This window comes from Carcharhinus amblyrhynchos, chromosome 9 (assembly GCF_965287045.1).
Source record: "Carcharhinus amblyrhynchos chromosome 9, sCarAmb.v2.hapA, whole genome shotgun sequence".
Lineage (NCBI taxonomy): Eukaryota > Metazoa > Chordata > Chondrichthyes > Carcharhiniformes > Carcharhinidae > Carcharhinus > Carcharhinus amblyrhynchos.
The window spans coordinates 75,924,950-75,944,563 of NC_137332.1; the positions used below are offsets into that span (position 1 = coordinate 75,924,950).

Below are 19,614 nucleotides of genomic sequence, written 5' to 3' on the forward strand. Positions count from 1 at the left end.
TTAGGAGAGGGAATCTGATGCCCTTGTCTGGTCTACATATGACTCCTGACCCACAGAAATGTTATAGTTTCGTAACAATCCTCATACTTGCCCTAGCAAACCATTCTGTTGTGTCAAATCACTCAAAAGTTGAATAAGAACAGAACCGAACAAACCACCCAGCATTAATCAATGTATTGGAAATGACAAAGGCACACAATGACCAGCTGACCTTACAAAATCGTCTTCACAAAAACCTGGAGCTTTATGCTGAAGCAGTTCCACAGATTAGTCAAGCAACAGCCTGTGCTCCCCAGCATCACAGATGCCTTTCTGCAGTCAATTTTATTCACTCCATGTGATATAAGAAATGGCTGAAGGCACTGGATATTGCAAAGGTTGTGAGCCCTGTCAACACCCTAGCTGTGATACTGAGGGCTTATGCTCCAGAGCTAGCCATGCCCTTAGCCAAGCTGTTGCAGTACAGTGACAACACTAGCAATCTCCCCAGCAATATGGAAAACTGCCCAGGTTTGGCCTGTCTACAAAAAGCAGGGTAGAATAGGTGTTTTTTATGTGACCTCTCCCTCAAAGAAGCTGGCCCCCATTTTCCCCTGTCCCTTGCCCTGGCTGCAGACCACTCAGGCCCAGTGTCTCATTACACACAGATCCCATCTCTAAACTCTGCTCCAAAGTATGAGCAAAAGATAGCTTAATGATGAAGGAAAGATGGCTGGGGCGGTGGGGTGAGGAAACAATAGTACATGTTTACACCATCTGCAGCTTGTACACCTTGGGGGCAGGAATGGTGAGCAGAATGTGGGATATGTGGAAGAGAACTGGACAGGGTTTTCAACCTCACCCACTGGCTGCCATCATGGCCAATGATGGGGAGCACCATTTCCTTCATGGAGGTAAGGCCATGGTGGGTTTTGTCTTCATCGGCTAGGTATGGTTGCCTCTAGTCATTTTGTCCTGCAGGAAAGAAGGTGGTCAGTGTGTGTGTTGCAAACTGGTTAGGCGATGTGGCTGTCACGGTTGAATAGCTAGCAATTTGTGTAAGCTGTGAGATATGGGTGTGAAAATGGAGGCTGATTAAGTGTCTGATTTTGAAGTGAAGCTCTGAATGTTATGTGGGTTGTGATTGGTAAAGATTACTGGGGAGTGGGGCTTTGAGCGATATGTGAAATTAGTGGTGTAGTAGGATTTGGTATTCCAAGATGTGTTTGCTAAACTTGACCATTTGTGTGAGGCCATTGAACTTCTTGTGGCACTGTATCTAGGTCCTCTGAGCTAGATTCCAACCTAAGGGTTGGAATTTAATAAGGAGAATGCAGCTCCCGGTGGCAGGACAGGAAGTGCACACCACTTCCGTTTACATGTTGGAAGCCACAATGTACATAATCACAATGTATATCTTAAGTGCGAGTGGTGGGCTGTCTCATGTACCATCTCACAATGGGTTATCGCTCTCAGCAACCTCCTTCATCAGCTGCTGATGCTGTTGCATCAAGGTGTAAAAGTGGTGAAAGAAAAATTAAGCAGTATTGAGGGCACAATGCTAACATAGTTGTGGTTACACTGTTACAGTGTGGACATCTACAGAGATATCTCAGTGGATTTTGTTCACTTGATTATTGGGTGCATCATGTAGAGCTTTTAGAACATCCTTAATTGCACCGACATGGTTCATGTTTGGCAGGCGTTGCTGAATGAAGGGATGGAGGGAATTCTCATCCATGTAGAAACAATGCGGTAGTGTGTCAGAGGTCAGTCTCTATCGATGGTAATGTGTGTGTTATGATTTGTATCCTATAGGTATGTACATGCAGCATCAGCTAACCTTCCCATAAATGATGTAGCAAGTAGATTGGCTAAAGTCATTGTCAAGTGTGAGAAGTGATTTGCCACTTGGACAATCAGGGCCTTGGCACTGAGGGCAAGGAACAGAGAGATGGTTCTTGATAGCGACATTGACTTGAGTGTTACTGCAAAGCCAATGTCCTTGGAGCATCCATCTCTTTTCAACCCTTGTGAGAACAGCCTTCTAAGAGATTATAGAATATGGGTAATGAGGAAGCTCCAGATGGAGCTCAGAGCAGGTAAAGGTTTGCAGACAAGCAAATGCTGGTCACATATGTGTGTCAATCTTGGTCAAATCGATGAGGTTGACCCCCACAGACTTGGCATATCTCTACATGGTCCTGGCATTGACGAGATTTCCCGTGAGAACTCTGTCCTCTTCCTCGTATTCCTCCCTGTCATCCTCATCGGAGAAGGTCAGCAGCTCCTCAATATCCTTGCTTAACAAGGCTTGCTCCTTTTGAAATGCCATATTGTCCAAGGAACTGGCGATGACCACAATCCGTATACCCTCTGTGGTGCCTACAGAAATGTTCCACTGGACTGGTCATGGCAGCAATAATGGTGATGGCCCTGGCTGCCTTCATCCTGACTCCCCTCTCTCTCAGCTGGTGCTGGCTGTTGGCCTTGTGGCCTATGTTGTTCTGCTCCAAAGTCCCTTATCTGATGAATCAGCTCCTCCACTACCTGAGGTTGCAAAGAGATTGGGTATATGAGAGTGATTGCAGACCCACAAAATGAACTGTGTGGAGAAGGCTGGCAATGATATGAACAGGCCTGAGGACACGGTTTCATTCCTAGAAAAGCTGCAGTTGACCAATCGATATGCATGATCCCTCCTTGGACAACACCAACAATTCACAGTGGTCTCCTCCCATGTTAACTGAATTCCAGGAGCCATGGATGCTAACACTGTGATTCTAAAGCTGGAACTGTTCTGCTTCAAATTCTACATTCTCTCCCTGACTGCTGCAGAGTTAGACAAAGACAAAAGTCACCTCAAATTCAAAGGCTGAACAATATCATCTCAGAGATGTTGGCAGACAGGAAATACGGATTTCCTCTGCGCTACTGACTTAATTTAGTGTATTTCTCAATTAATGAGAATTTATGATATGCAAGTGAATGGTAAAAATGTCCCCACCAGCTGATAAATGCACCTCCACTCTATCACACTGTCCAGCTTACTTCACAAATTCAACATTGAAAAACCGAGAGTTCCTGCCTAATTAAGTCCCCCTGCCTGCCACATTTTCCATTCTCATTTGCCCCATCAAGTACCATCAGAGACACCAGCTTCCATGGCCTTCTCGGAATCTGTCAAGAGGATCTCCTGGCTCCTTGTGGATGGAGGACCTCTCTCCTCCTCTCTACCAAAGCATCCAATGCAGGTACCTTGAGCATGCTCTCTGCCTTGCTGTGATATAATGTTTCTTGCTCCACAACTCTCTCTTCTGCAACCTTTCCTGGCACCTACTCCAGCCAGAGTGCATCTCTCCTTTAAAAATATGCAGGCTAACTTCAAGTGGCAAAGTAAAAGCAAAATACAGGAGAGGCTGGAGATGAAATTAAAAAGCGGTGGAAATACCCAGCAGGTCCAACAGCATCTGTGGAAAGAGAAGCAGAATTAACATTTTGAGTTCAACATGGCTCTTCTTTCCTCCAAGAAACATTCTCTCTGCATCTGCTCTATCAAAACCTTTCTTCATTTTAAAGACCTCAATTTGGTTACCTTTCAACCTTTTTGTTTGAAGAGTAAAGGCCCCTATCATATTAACCATGTGAAACAAGCCCTGCTTTGGATGCACGTCCAATTCCGTATGCAGCCTATTCAGGACACCTCACATTACCAGCAAGTACTAGAGGCATTTATTAAACTTCAAAAACATTTCTATATCAGACGAATTTAATGTCATATTTGAGATAGTGTTTAATAATCATAAATCTTTTGCAATGAAAACCGCATCTCTACAATAAATGGAATCAAATGACACTTTGCATTAACGGCAATACAGAATAATCAATCCTTACTGTCCCACCACATTGACTCAAACTGCTTTTTTCATATTTGGAAACATTATACTGAAGGAAGGAATCTGATCGTTCAGGCTCTTTACAAAATCAAATAGTAAGGCATCTTCTGCTTGAACTGTGTCATTTTAGTGCATCACTTCGAGCCTGCGTTTGATGAGTTATTATTCTTGACACAATGATAGAACTGATAGCTGTACAACTCCATCTCAAATCTCTATATCCAAACTGGCATTAGTTAGGCTCCATTTTATGATCAAACTCAGCAAATACTTTTCAAAGGGTAAATGCTATCACCAGCAGAGTTGTTATAGTTGAAACAGAAGCATATAACAGGATTTTATTTTTATCACTGAAACAAAGCAAAGGCTGGTGAAAATTCAAATGTTTCTAAGTGCTTGGATTCCGCTGGTGAGTCGCCATCACTCCAAGATTATCCCAAAGTCTGTTTCAATTAATAATTAATCTTCCTGAGTACCATGAGGGAAACAGCCAAGGGAAAATCATAACAGTGTGAAACATATTTTTATTTATTAGCTATACAAATATTAGAGATTGGATAAGAGGCCAGTTGTGGTTGAAAACGTGAGGTCTTGAAAAGAAACCTCCAGGAATTCATCCAACTACAGTTAACCACTTGAAAGATGAGATGCCCTTTTTTTCAAACACAAGGCAATTTTGGAGCTGAAGTTCATCAGGCATTTTTAACATCACAATTTTTCTACAAGAGGCCTGAATTGCTCGAATTATTTCTGAAAACTGTTCTTTATCTGCACTGTGTACCCTTCATTGAATGCAGTCAATTTTTAGCTAACCCATCAGGCTTTCTGATTCTACATGTAGTCAAGTTAGATGCAATTGTTCAGCTTAGCAGAGATAGCTAACCCCAACAGTCTAGCATTTAAATGTAATCATATGTAGGTCAAAATATCTTAAAATGAAGTATTTGCATAGACTGAAGCTAACAACTCTATGCATACACAGGATGCCTCAGTTATCAAACCAAGGAACAGTAAGAGTACAAATCACACCTCAGCAATTCCTCACGATCTATTCTTTTTTCTTGAAGTTTGTTATGTTTATTAACCATGCAGACAGAATCCTAAACCGTTGCACAGTCTCGACATGCCTCACTAGTGCACCTGTGTCTCACTGAGCTAATCCCTGTCCCAGCTGACCATGGTTGACTGCAGTACAGCAAAGCTGCACAGTTGATAATTATTCGGGCCTAGGGTGTGGTGAGGGAATGGACTGACCCATCTCAAAGCCATCAGTGAGTCAGAAGCCTTGTTTCTAACCAGCTTGTTGTTACTGGTACCTATTTTTTAAAGTTAGCTGGGCATATAGACTTTGTAGAGCGGGTGCACTGTTTCGAGGCTCCTCCACATTATTCTACTTTTCCCTTGGCTTTCTCTCCTCCATCTTAAAATTCAACTCACTTTGTTTAACCTTATCTGAAGCTTTCCCAAGAACCGGACACCAGAAGATGCATACGTGCCACCCAACGCCACTCCAGTTACGTTTTAACTTCAGGTGCAAGAGAAATCAGGACAAACTTGTACCTTTCTTCCTCATGGCACATTCACACCTTAACTTACTCCATAACTCTAACTGATACCTGAGTCAAGGGCCACTCTCTATGAGTGTGACGAGACACAACAACAACGGAATGGGTTCTCTCTCCATAGATGCTGTCAGACCTGCTGAGATTTTCCAGCATTTTGTTTTTGCTTTAAATTCCAACATTAATTTGCTTTTAACTCTGGAGTGGAAGAATGTTTGTGTTAGCGTTCCCAAAACATGTGGTCTCCAGTTTCAGCCAAGTGGCCAGGCATTGGTATTGTTTTGTAGAGAAATTCATGGACAACAGCAATCACGACCCTATTGCAACACAATCCATTTCTGCATAATGTGAAAATGAAGACAGTCTGATTCCTCAATGCTGACATTTCAATCTTTGGACTATTTTCCCCTGTATTATCCTCTATTTGACTTCATGCGAACTCTACCAAGAGCTCCCAAGGAGAAAGAAATGTTTGTGCTTACCCGACACTTCAAACTCTTTGTTGTAGTTGGTCCAAGTGTCTGTTATCCACAGCAGGCTGTCCTCCAAGGCTTGGATGTCCATGTAAGGGCAATTGCACTCTGGGTATTTGGATGTGCACTGGCACCAGCAGTCATGGTTCTTGCAGATGAAGCTGCCCTCCGAGTTACAGGCAATGTAACTTAGAGCGGCTTCAACAAACCGCTCCCGTAAGTGCTCTGGCAGAATGGTCTGTAGACCTGGAAGAATGACGACAGAAAAGTCACATGATCATACAAGTGGCCATAAAACTATAAAAGTTTTCTCACCAGAGCATACATATGGGACTGAGCCATACAGTGCAGGAAGGTCCCGACTTCGCTCATCTCAACTTGGGTGCTGGCAGGGGTGGTGAACCTGGCCTCAGCATCATTTAACCAGGGAAAGGGCATGGGAGGGGAATCAACCTACTAGTCCCTCTGTGGCAACGTTGTGGTGATCTTGGGGAAAATGTACAGATATGAAGATCAAAAGGAAATTAGGGACGGGCGAATGAATGCCAACATGGCAACCTGGGCAGGTCCCAACAGGTTTGATTTGATTTATTATTGTCGCATGTATTTATTTACAGTGAAAAGTATTGTTTCAAGCATGATATACTGACAAAGCTTACTGTTCATACAGTACATAGGGGAGAAGGAAAGGAGAGGTGCGTAACACAGTGTTACAGTCATAGCTGGGTGAGGAGAAAGACCAACTTAATACAATATAGGCTGCCACTATCTGTGGTAGCCTATTTACCATGAGTTACTGAGAATTGGCAGCGCCACTGGAACCAAATCTAATATAATTCAACAGAAGGTTGTATGTGTCTGTGAAGCTTGATCTCAGCACTAGTGGCTACCCTGGCATCAGTCAGTGTCCCTTGCCCAGTCAGGCAAGGATGGCAGTATCTGTGGAACTGTTATCTTAAGGTTCAGCAGCAAGGGCTGACTGTGAATCCTGCCAATCTACACAGGATAACCAGGTCAGCAAAATATAACATCATCATCACAGCCAGAAATTCAATGAAAACTACTTATCCTGCCAATCTATTTCTCCTCAATCAATCCATTTGTATTCTCATCAGCATACCAGATTTCAAAATATTTTCGTTACAGCCTTGGTGTAAACATGGATAATGCAGCAGAATTTCAGAGGTGAGGTGAGAATTATGGCCCATGACATTACAGCATCATTTGACCAAGTGTGGCATCAAGAAGCCCTAGCAAACTTTAAGTCGATGGGAATAAGGGACAATTCTCTACTGGTTGCAGTCATTACTGGCACAAAAAAAGGCGGTTGTTAGGAGGTCAATCATTTCAGCACCAGGACATCATTACAGGAGTTTCCTGATGCAGTGTCCACTATCCAACCATCTTCAGTTGCTTCATCAATGACTTTCCTTCCATTTTGGGGTCAGACAAGGGGGTGTTCGCTGATGATTGCACACTGTTCAGTTCCACTTGCCATTTTTTAGCTGCTGTTTGTAACTGTATGGGCAATATTCCTGCTCAAGCTAATTCGTTAAATACCATTTGCACCACAAAAATGCAGGCAATGATAATCACCAGTAAGGGGCAATCTAACCACCTCCCTTTGGCATTGCAATCCCCTACCATCTATATCCTGAAGGTCAGAATTGAGCAGGAACTTAACTGGATCAACTGTGTAAACAAGAGCAGGTCAGAGACTGGAAATTCTGCAGCGAGTAATTCACCTCCTGACTCCCCAAAACTCCCCAAAGCCTGTCCAGCATCTACAAGGTACAAGTATGATGGATTATTGCCTGGAGGTATGTTATCTCACTGTTGTGTTCAAACTGACTGCTGTTTCTCCACATTGCAAGAATAGTTCTGAATTTCTTTGTTTGTCTTATTGTGTTAATATTTCACCGACAAAATCACTAGCAAATTTTAGAGGGAAATCTACCATAAAATGCTTCAAATTGAAAAACATTTGGCAGAATATGTTTGGATCGGCAGAACAGAAATACACTGACAACAGAAATAGTTTGGATTGTGGTTTATCGTTGATGTTGCACTCTGCTATCATATACATATCAATGCTTACTCTCAGGGCTGGAGAGATGTCTGGAATAACACTGCGAAGATGAAAGCTTGTGGTATATTTGCTTGGAGGGGAGCTTGGCTTCAGGTTGGACTCCATGTGAGGCTTTGCTTAAAGAGAATCGATTTGACAAATCTGATGGAGAGGGGGGCTTACATTACTTATAGAAAGGGCTTGGATTGATAAAGGTTTAATGTTTATTTATAGTGTCACTAGTAGGTTTACATTAACACCGCAATAAAGTCACTGTGAAAATCCCCTAGTTGCCATACTCTGGCACCTGTTCAGGTACACCAAGGGAGAATTTAGCACGGCCAATGCACCGAACCAGCACAGCTTTCAGACTGCAGGAGGAAACCGGACCATCTGGTGGAAACCCATGCAGACACGGGGAAAACGTGCATACTCTGCACAGACAGTGATCCAAGCCAGGAATCGAACCTGGGTCCCTGGCACTGCGAGGCAGCAGTGCTAACCACTATGCCACCATGTATCCCTCCTGATTTAGGAGGAGAAGAAGGAAGGCTATGGAGATGGTAGTTGGGAATATGGTAAGATTTCTTTTTCCCTGATGGGAAGATGTCATGTACATAATAAGCAGCGAAAATAAGATTGGTGTAGCCATGTATTCGTCGTTCCAAAACTCCCTTTGACATGATGCTGTATTATCACTAACAGATAATGGACTGAGTGCAATAATTCCCAGGAGAGTTATTACTGAAATAGCATTTTCATCAATAGACTTCAAACTAAATCAATGAGTATTACTCCCATGCATTTCAAATCTCCTGAAGCTTGTTATCAAGATATACTGAGCATGGCTTCAACACTGATTTGCTGTGCATCTCCTGTGGATAAAGCACAGAAATGAACATTGCACACAACTGGTCTCCATGAGAGTGGCAGAGAATCGAAGGAAGGCCTACTGCACTCAAATGCCACACAGCAGTGGTCCGCTCCTGTTCATGCAACATAGACACCTAAATCCAAACAGAAGCTTTGGCTGGCTGCTTGCAGGAAGATCCGCTGGCATGAATGACTGGAAAATTCCAGCCACTGAAGTTATGCTGAATCTTATGCTGAAACTCTGGTTAGGCCCCAACTGGAACAGCTCTGGTCATCGCACTTTAGGAAGGGTGTGAGGGTGCTTGAGGGTACAGAAGAGATTCACCAGGGATGAGGAATTTTGTTTGTAAGGTTAGGTTGAAAAAGCTGGGATTGCTCTCAGGGAAGACTGAAAGATAATGGCAAGCCCCTTCTCCTTTCTCCATCCCCATTTCCTTTAGCAGAGAGTACCATCATTTGGTATTTTTCAAGTGGGAGGAAGTTTTATAGCGGTGTTTCCCAAGGGTCAACATTGGAACCTTTGCTTTTCCTGATATCTATTAATGACCCAGATCTTGGTGTGCAGGGGACAACTTCAATGTTTGTAGAGAACACAAAACTTCAAAGTATTGTAAACTGTGAAAAGGACAGTGTAGAACTTCAAAAGGCAGAGAGAAATTGGCAGAGTCCTTCTGAGACAAGCAACAGTTTCCAACAAATCATCAGCCACGAGGAAAAAGAGAGAAACAACTCAAGAATGGAACAAAAGTATCAGCACAAAACTGGTGGAAACCAATACTTAGATGTAAAGGGGACGAGGCACAGGTTTGGGGCTTAAGCTATTGGCATAGCCAAAAATACCTTCTTTCACATGAGAGGAAACAGTACTGATGCACACAAAATCCCAATGAGGAAGACAAGTCATCGAGTCACGTATGGCACAGAAGCAGGCCATTTGGCCCACCCAGTACTGCTAGCTCCTCGCAGAGCAATCCAGTTGATTCCATTCCCCCAGTTGATTTTTCATAGCCCTGCAGCTTTATTTCCTTCAAATACCTGTCCAATTTTCTTTTGAAATCATTGATTTGTCTCTGCTTCTACCCGCTCATGGGCAAGGAATCCCCAGCCATTAGCACACATTGCATTTTCCTTCACGTACCCTGCATGTCCTGCCCAAACCTTATATTTCAGTCCCCCTAGTCCTAATGGGAACAATCTTTTATTGTCTACATTATCCAAACCCACTATAATCTCATACACATTTCTTAAATCTCCCCTCAACTCTGCTCTCAGGAGAGCAATCCCAGCTTTTTCAACCTAACCTTACAAACAAAATTCCTCATCCCTGGTGAATCTCTTCTGTACCCTCAAGCACCCTCACATCCTTCCTAAAGTGCGATGACCGGAGCTGTTCCAGTTGGGGCCTAACCAGAGTTTCATAAAGATTCAGCATAACTTCAGTGGCCGGAATTTTCCAGTCATTCATGCCAGCGGATCTTCCTGCTAACAGTGCACCCCCACTGTGGGTTTCACAGCAGAAAAGAGTATATTCAATGCAATACCCTGTTGACAATGACAGGGGCAGAAAATCCCATCACCAGCCAATGGCAAGCCAGCGTTGTAAAACATGGTGAGTTCTGTGGAAAATCCCATCCGTTTATGGAGCTAAAATTGCAGAGATGCTAAAGCAGTACTTTGCCTCAGTTTTCATGATGGAGTGCACTCGTACTATTCCTATACGAACAGCCAAGTGAGAAATAATAGAGTAGAACTTAGACAATCAACATCAATAGAGAAAAGGTACTCAGGAAACTATTGGGATTGAGGGCAGACAAGTCCCCCAGGCCTACATCCGAGGGTATTAAAGAAAGTGACAGCAGAGATAGTGGATCCATTTGTTATAATATTGCAAAACCCCAGGATACAGGAAAGATCTCAATGGATTGGAAAAATGCTAACATTATTATTCAAAAATTAGCTTAACATCTGTTGTTGGGAAAGTGTTCGGATCAATTGTCAAGGAAGCAATATCAGGACATTTGGAAAGTCAAAACGCTATCCATCAGAGTCAGCATGGTTTTACGAAGGGCAAATCATGTTTGACTAATTTGCTAACATCCTTCAAAGATTCTTCTTCAAATTGCAAACTGGATGTTTCTGACAGACTTACACCAATAGTTACCCAGAAAAAGTTATGAGTATCAAAACTTGTTCTAACCTCAAGATAGCTATTTTAAAGATCCAGGCCAAACCCTCAGCAAGATTCTCCCCACACCCCAACTCAACATTATCCCCCATATTTTGGGAAGACTGAAAGATAATGGCAAGCCCCTTCTCCTTTCTCCATCCCCATTTCCTTTAGCAGAGAGTACCATCATTTGGTATTTTTCAAGTGGGAGGAAGTTTTATAGTGGTGTTTCCCAAGGGTCAGCATTGGAACCTTTGCTTTCCCTGATATCTATTAATGACCCAGATCTTGGTGTGCAGGGGACAACTTCAATGTTTGTAGAGAACACAAAACTTCAAAGTATTGTAAACTGTGAAAAGGACAGTGTAGAACTTCAAAAGGCAGAGAGAAATTGGCAGAGTCCTTCTGAGTGGCTCCAACTGCCCATTCACAAAACCGTCCAAACTTTCTCCCATTGAGGGAAGACCAAAGCCATTTTCTTTGGTCTCCATGACGAACTCCCATTTCCTGGCCGCCGACTCCATCCATTTCCTTGAGAACGGTCTGAGACTAGCCCAGACTGTTTGCAACTTTAGTGTCATATCTGACCTTGAGATGAGTTTCCGATCACCTACCCATGGCATCACTCAGACTACCTATTTTCGCCTATGAAATATTATTCAACTACACCCTTGCCTCAGCACATCATCTGCTGAAACTTTCATCCCTGTCTTTGTTACCCCTGGATTTACCTGTTCCAGCACATTCCTGCTTCCAACTCCCTCCTTGTCCTTACTCCTCTCTATCTCGGTCCAGCCCCATTATCTGCATGCATCTAAATCTGGCCTCCTGAACATCCCTAATCTTTTCACTTCTCTATTAGTGGCTGTGTCTTTAGCTGATAAACCTCTAGTATTTCCTCCCAACAACTCTCTCTCTCTCTTTTTGCCTTTAAGCTGCTCCTCAAGACCTACTTTTTTGATCACATGTTTAATCAACAGCCCTAATATGCAGCTTAGTGTCAAATTTTCCTTTATAATGCTCCTGCAAATGGCCTTGAAACTTTTTATTGTGTTTAATATTCCATATAAGTACACGTTGTTGTATTAAAGCCTTATAGGCAGAACCTCTCCCTTGACTACAGCCTCAATACTAAAGGATTGAAATGATGCTGAACGATGCAAGTAATAGACTGATTTCCGTGGCATACCTTTGCTCACTGTTTTAACAAAGTTATGCGAGTTCACTAAAATGGGTTAAAATAACCGAGGGAGAAACATCACATGGGCACGTTCAAGTGTCAGTTGCTGTTACTGCAAGGTGTGCCTTCAACCTCGCAGACTACCTGGGAAACAGGCTTCATCAATCAAACATCAGTCTGTCGCACTCGACTTGGAAGACTGCCAAATCTCCTTCCATTCTCCAGTTCATGATGAACATTCTCCTCTAAAAATATGTGAGTTAAAATGCACAATATCAATATCTGTTCTCGCTCAATTGATTTGCCACTGTATAAATAGAGATGGTCATGATTTATGGAAAGACGGAGCAGGGAACCGCCCAGCATATGTATGTGTCGGATAGTTCAGGTACATTGGGTGCCACTTCATTTGTAAACAGTTATTATCCCCGTATGTACTGGATTTCTACCACAGTTTAACTCTTTCACCACAATGTACATATGACCCTGTCCTTTATTGTATCTCACATGCATAGAACATAGCACTGCATTTTATTTTATGTGACATACTGTTACAAGGCATAAAACTGCTCTTTGGGTTGGATAAAACATTGCCTCGCACGGAGCAGTGTATATATCTAGTAATGCACTCTGTTGTTTAAAATTCTTTTGAAGGCTCCTTTGAGATTATTTTTGGTGAAATTTTTGCCTATCCTATCTTAGTCCACTCCTGGTGCCCCTTCAATAGCTCAGCTGGTATAGCAGAGAATTGAAAAGTTTACAAATGTATCCTCAGGTTGCTGGTTCGATCCGGCTTGAAGGAACTTAAATTATAGTGCCCGGCTAGCCCAGTCGGTAGAGCATGAGATTTTTATTCTCAGGGTTGTGGGTTCGAGCCCCAGCTTGGGTCACAGTCTGTGTAGAGTCTCCATGTTCTTCCTGTGTCTGCGTAGGTGTCCTCCAGATGCTCCATTTTCGTCCCACAGTCCAGAGCTCTGCAGGTTAGGTGGACTGGGCCATACTAAATTGTCCCTTAGTGTGAGGGGAACTAGCTGGGCTAAATGCATGGGGTTGTGGTGATAAGGCCTAGGTGGGATTGTGTTCAGCACAGATTCAATGGGCCGAATAGCCTTCTTGTGCACTAACTAGTTGACAGTGAAAACACCAGAGACATTGAAAGTGTTCTTTGCTCATGGAATGCAACTCAATGCAGACTGGGGCAAGGATTTTCCATTTCCTGCAGAGTGTGTCCCATCACTCAGATACAGTAGGCCATCCAAAAGTCCATTGACTTCGGTGGGACTGGAAGAACCCACTGGTAGGCAGGACTGGAAAACTCACCCCAATATCTGTAATGATTGTATATGCTTCAGATAGTATATATTGAGATTGACATTCACGTGTACCAATTCAGATAATGTGAACACAAAGCCAGAGGCAAGCTGTTCATATTGAAGTGCTGCCATCTGCAAATCCAAAGAGCAAAGAAAAGTACAGCACAGGAACAGGTCCTTCAGCCCACCAAGCCTGTGCTAATCATCTTGCCCTAACTTGACTAAAACAAACCTTCTGCCCTTACTCGGTTTGTATCCCTCTATTCCCTCCCTATTCCTGTACCCATCCACATGCCTCTTAAATGTTGCTAATGTGCCCACTTCCACCACCTCCTCTGACAGTGTCTTCCAAGCATCTATCCACTCTCTGTGTGAAAAACCTCGACCGCGCATCTCCCTTAAACTTTCCCCCTCTAACCTTCAACCCTAGGAAAAAGCCTCTGACTACCTGTCCTGTCCATGCCTCTCATAATTTTGTAGACCTCCAACTGGTCTCCCCTCAGTCTCCATCCTTCCGTGAAAACAATCCTGATTTATTCAACCTCTCCTCATAGCTAAAACTCTCGAGACGAGACCTGGTGAACCTTCTTTGCGCTCTCTCCAAAGCTTCCATGTCCTTTGCTAGTGTGGTGACCAGAACTGCACAGAATTCTCCAAGGGTTTATACAGCTGCAACATGATCTCCCAACTCTTGTACTCAATGCCCCGGCTGATGGAGGCAAGCATGCCATATGCTTTCTCAATTACCTTGACCACCTGTGTTGCCACTTTTAGAAAACTGTGGGCCTGCACAGTCAGATCCCTCTGTTAATGTTCCTAAGGGTTCTGCCATTAACAGTATAATTCACACCAAAATTTGATCCTGCTCAGTTCATCATCCTGCATTTATCTGAACTAAATTCCATTTGCCATTTCTGTGCCCAAGTCTCCAATCCTGTTGTATCCTCTGACAATCCTGACACTATCAACAACTCCACCAATCTTCGTGTTATCCGCAAACTGACTAATCAAACACTCTACATTTTCCTCCAGGTTATTTATATATTCTACAATAAGAGGTTCCAGCACTGATCCTTGTGGAACACTACTAGCAATAGATCTCCATTCCAAAAAACACCCTTCCAATGCTGCATTCTGTCTTCAATAACCAAGCCAATTGTGTGTCCATCTAGCCAGCCCAGCCCGAATCCTGTGTGATTTTAGTTTTTGTCCAAGTCTGCCATGTGGGACCTTGTCAAACACCTTACTAAAATCCATATAAACAACATCCACAGACCTTCTCTCATCAATTATCATTGTCACCTCTTCAAAAAACTCAATCAAGTTGGTAATACAACCCATACAAACTCTGCTGCCTATCACTAACAGGTGCAATTTCTTCCAAATGTGCGTGTATCTTTTCCAAAAGCTTCCCCGCCACTGACATCAGACTTTTCGGCCTATAATTTATTGGATTATCCCTGCTTCCTTTTTTAAACAAGAAAACAACATTGGCTATTCTCCAATCCTCTGGAACCTTGTCTGTGGTCAAAGAGGATCTGAAGATATCTATCGGTTAAGGCCCCAGCTATTTCTTACCTTGCCTCCCACAATAACCTGGGATAGATCACATCCGTCCCTGGATGTGATCCTACAATTTAGGATACTCAACACTTCTTCCTTCGATATATTGATATTCTCTAGAGCATTCACATACCTATCCCTAATCTCAACACCCATCAAGTCCTTCTCCTTGGTGATACAAAGCACTCATTAAAAATCTCACCCACAGTGATCTCATCCGGTGGAGAGCTATCAATTAATCTCTCTGACCGAGGGATACATAAAAAGAAACATTGGTCACAATGCCAGTTGAACTCCCTGCTCCCTTTCAAGTTATATAATGGAATATTTTACATCCCCTTCAGCAGACAAGTGCATTGCCAATTTAATGTCTAATTCAAACAAGTGCCCACCTCTGACAATGCAGCACTCCACTGAAGTGTCTACCTAGATTATGTTGGAGGGGGAACTTGAACCCAGAACTATTTGATTCAAAGGCAAGCCAGCTACCACTGAGACAAGTTGGTACAAATAAAGCTGAACTATTGTCTGCAGTTGTCAGATCAGTTTCCAATCTTTTCCTTTCTCAGTGTATGGACCACAGAAACTCCTCTCGCTCTGAATCTTCTGAAATGCTTCACATACGTCACAAGGGAATCACACAAACCCATCCATTGTATGCATTTGTGAAGAAATTGAGAATTGAACGTGCTATGTGTGGGAAGCTGTAACTGCTGAGATTCAGTAGGTCTCCTTATTCAAACATATTGGGGCAAAAGAATTTTCTTTTGGCCTCATGCAGGCAAGATTTCCACTATCCTTGCCTGCATGAAGCCAAAGTTCAGCAATCCTAAAACTGGCACAAAATCTCCAATATTTCTGGACACAGGATTCCAGCAGCTAAGGTAACAAGGCAAGGACCAGGGTGAAACTTGGTGTGTACTGGGAAATGGGTTGCAGAGGTTTGAATGAGCTGAACTTTATGGAGGGAGCAGGATGGGAGGTCACCCAGGGGAGCTGAGAAATTATTGAGCGTGGAGATCAGAAAGGTACGAATGAGAGTTTCAATAGCAGATGGGCGGAGGCCAAGCAGAAATAAATGATGTTGAATTATTGGCCTTTTGTTGGAGCCAATATGGGGTCAGAAACTCAGCTCAGTTTCAGAAAGGGCACCAAGATTGCAAACAGTTCTGCCTGAGACAATGGCCAAGGGGGGTATGAAATTAACAGCATGAATATGTGCTTTTCAGTCTGAGATGCTGGTTTCAGTTTTCCCAATATTAAACAGAAGGAGATTGCACCTCATCCAAAACTGGATAGCAGACAAGCAAATGGACAACATAAAGGCAGATGTAGGGGACTCAGAGAAGAACTAACACTGGATGTTATCAGTGTACATATGGAGGCTGACTCCAGCGGCATGATCTTACCGCCTGTTCATGTTATGCTGTCATTATAGCAAAGGCAGAGAATTTATTGGCAAGCCAAATCTCCGTTCGCTGCAGCAAGATGGGAAAATCCTGCTGGCATGAACGGTTGTAAAATTCTGCCCCAGATCCTCAGGAAAAGTTAATGAGATGGTATCAAAGATTGATTTTGGTAGCCTCTGGAGATACTCACATAAGGAAGTGAAACCATTGCTGGAGATTTGCTTGCAATGATTGAAGAGGTAAAGATTTTTAAAACTTTCTTTACAGTATGTGGGCTTTGCTGGATAGACCAGGTTTTATTGCCCATCCCTATGAAGGTGGCAGGGAGCTGCCTTCTTGAATTGGTGCAGTCCATGTGGTGCTCGGATGGAAATTCCAAGATTTTGACCCAGTGACAGTGAAGGAACAGCGATACTCTCCAGGCAAGTGGAGAGTATTCCATTACACCCCTGACTTGTGCTTTGTAGATGGTGGACAGGCTTTGGAGAGGCAAGAGTTGAGACATTCAACACAGGATTCCTAGCTTCTGATCTACTCTTGTAGCCACAACAATTATATGTTTAGTCCAGCTTAGTTTCTGGTCAGGAGAAAGGGTTGGCCATGTAGAACTAGCTTGAGGAGAAATTTCTCCACTCAGAATGTCTGGAATGTTCAACGCTAAGGGCAATGGCTATTGATTCGTTGGATATTTTCATGAATGAGATCAATAAGAGTTCTGGGGACTGAGGGAAACAAAGGCAATGCGGATAGGGTAGGAAAATGGAGACCAGCTGTGACTATATTGAATAGCGAGGAAGGTTTGAGAGGCCACATGGCCTCCACGACTTCACATTTCCAACATTCTTACATTCTTATCATACCAACATCAAGTGATACAAGAAAATCTTAGCACACAATTCTGACTACAATGGAAATAATATCTGTAAGGGCATGTGGGTTTGCTATAATTGTGCTATAATGATATACAGAGGACTGCAGTAAGCCTGAAGTTTTAGTATTTAATGCATTGTGTAAATTACTAGAACTCCAAACATTGCTGCTGATGTAGTAGGAATAACATTATACTGCAAAAACCAGCTTGACACATGAATAATAGAACAAGGTTTCAGCCATTGCACCAAGACTTGAGGGAATAAGAAAAGTAAAGCACAATACACATCAACAGCTACAGGAATAATAGGAGAAATTTGAGCAATCGCACCTGTACTGACCTTGTAAGTGAATTTTGTTCTCAGGACTTTGTACCAGAACTGAACTGACAGAATCTAGGTTGTCATAGTTACTGCATCCAAGGGGTCCTGTTCTGGTTTCAGTTACCTGGATAGTCAGAGAAGAGAAAAGATTGTCAGTGAAGATCTTGTAGCACTTTGCTCATTTCCCCTCAGCATTATTTTCAGCTGGATGACAGGAGCCTACGAGGACTTATCCTGAGAATTTCAAATTCCTGGCTGCAATTTTCAAAATAATTTTGTTTCTTGCACCTGTATGAAAATGTCACTCCGTGATGAACTAGATCCTATTATACAGTAGAAATGAAGATCTGATTTCTGATAATATATCCTGCCTTTTAGTACTTGGGGTAGGCATATACTTGTATTCAAGTTTTGCCTTAAACTTCTCCATTCACTCAGTTCAGTTCTTCGTTCAGACGAGACGAGTCATGCACTGAAGGATGGCACGGTGGCACAGTGTTAGCATTGCTGCCTCACAGCGCCAGAGATCCAGGTTCAATTCCGGGTTGGGTGACTGTCTGCGTTGTCTTGCATACACTCCCCGTGTCTGTGTGGGTTTCCTCCGTGTGCTCCCCGGTTCCCTCCCACAGTTCAAAGACGTGCAGGGTAGGTGGATTGGCCATGCTAAATTGCCCCTTAAGTGTCACAGGATGTGTAGGTTAGGGGGTGGGCAGGGTAAATATATGGTGTTACGGGGATACAGCCTGGCTGGGAGCTCTGTCGGGGAGTCAGTGCAGACTCAATGGGCTAAATGGCCCCCTTCAGCACTTCAGGGATACTATAATTTAATGGGGCAGTAATATTCTTCATTTGTAATCCTATCAGTGGCAAATTGCTCACTTGCTGTGTTGCTTCAGGAAATGATGCAGTGAGGTTTGGAATTGGAAAATCTCTCCAGTGATTTTGGATCTTGGAATGAAAAATTATAAGGTGTCTCTCCTGTGACACACGCAATGAGTGATTTTTTCCAAATTGGTTTCTTGAAAATCAATAACTGCATTTTCATTGCTTGCTGCAGACAGATAATAAAATAAATTTGCTCCGCACATACCACAATATATAAATCTATGTATGAAATGGACAAAGGGCAGAATTTTCTTGTCCTGCCCACCACAGGAATCTTACCAGCCGGGGCTGAGGGTGGACTATGTAAAGGCCCATCAGCCTTGGGTGGCAATTTCAGGCCTTGGAACCAGCATGGTCAGAAAATTTCGCCCAAGAGTTCTTTACAGTTATTATTAAGCAGCTCAGTTGTGGATTAGCTGGGAAAATAGTAGGAAATATAGTTGGGAAAATAACAGGAAATATAGAAAATTTAAGGGATAACTTAATTTACATCTTTCTGTATCATAGCGAGGGGGATTGAATATAAAAGTAGGGAGGTCTTGCTGCAGCTGTATAGGGCATTGGTGAGGCCGCAGCTGGAGTACTGTGTGCAGTTTTGGGCGCCGCACCTGCGCAAGGATATTTTGGCCCTGGAGGGAGTGCAGAGGAGGTTTACTAGGCTGATACCGGAGTTGAGGGGATTGAGCTATGAGGAGAGGCTGAATAAACTAGGCTTGTACTCGTTAGAGTTTAGAAGAATGAGGGGAGATCTCATTGAGACGTATAAGATGATGAATGGGATGGATAGGATAGAGGTGGAGAGACTCTTCCCGCTCAAAAAAGACAGTAGGACTAGGGGGCACAGCCTCAAGATAAAGGGGAGGCGGTTTAGAACGGAGTTGAGGAGGAACTTCTTCACTCAAAGGGTGGTGAATCTCTGGAATTCTCTGCCCGTTGAAGTGGTGGAGGCTGCCTCGCTAAATATTTTTAAGAAGCGGGTTGATGGGTTCTTGATAAAAGAGGGGATTAAGGGTTATGGGGAGAGGGCGGGAAAGTGGAACTGAGCCACAACAG

At 43.2% G+C, this 19,614-nt stretch overlaps 1 protein-coding gene across 2 annotated transcripts in view; it reads right to left on the reverse strand.

The window, feature by feature from the left end:
* The window catches only part of LOC145347947 (BMP/retinoic acid-inducible neural-specific protein 3-like), a 171,864-nt gene that overhangs the window by 37,922 nt on the left and 114,328 nt on the right, over positions 1 to 19,614 (reverse strand). For both annotated transcript variants that reach the window (XM_080195938.1, XM_080195937.1), the window contains exons 5-6: positions 17,695 to 17,800; positions 5,920 to 6,156 (exon numbers count right to left, since the gene is read on the reverse strand). In XM_080195938.1, the coding sequence (XP_080052064.1) occupies positions 5,920 to 6,156; positions 17,695 to 17,800 (343 nt within the window). The remainder of the gene's footprint in view (positions 1 to 5,919; positions 6,157 to 17,694; positions 17,801 to 19,614) is intronic.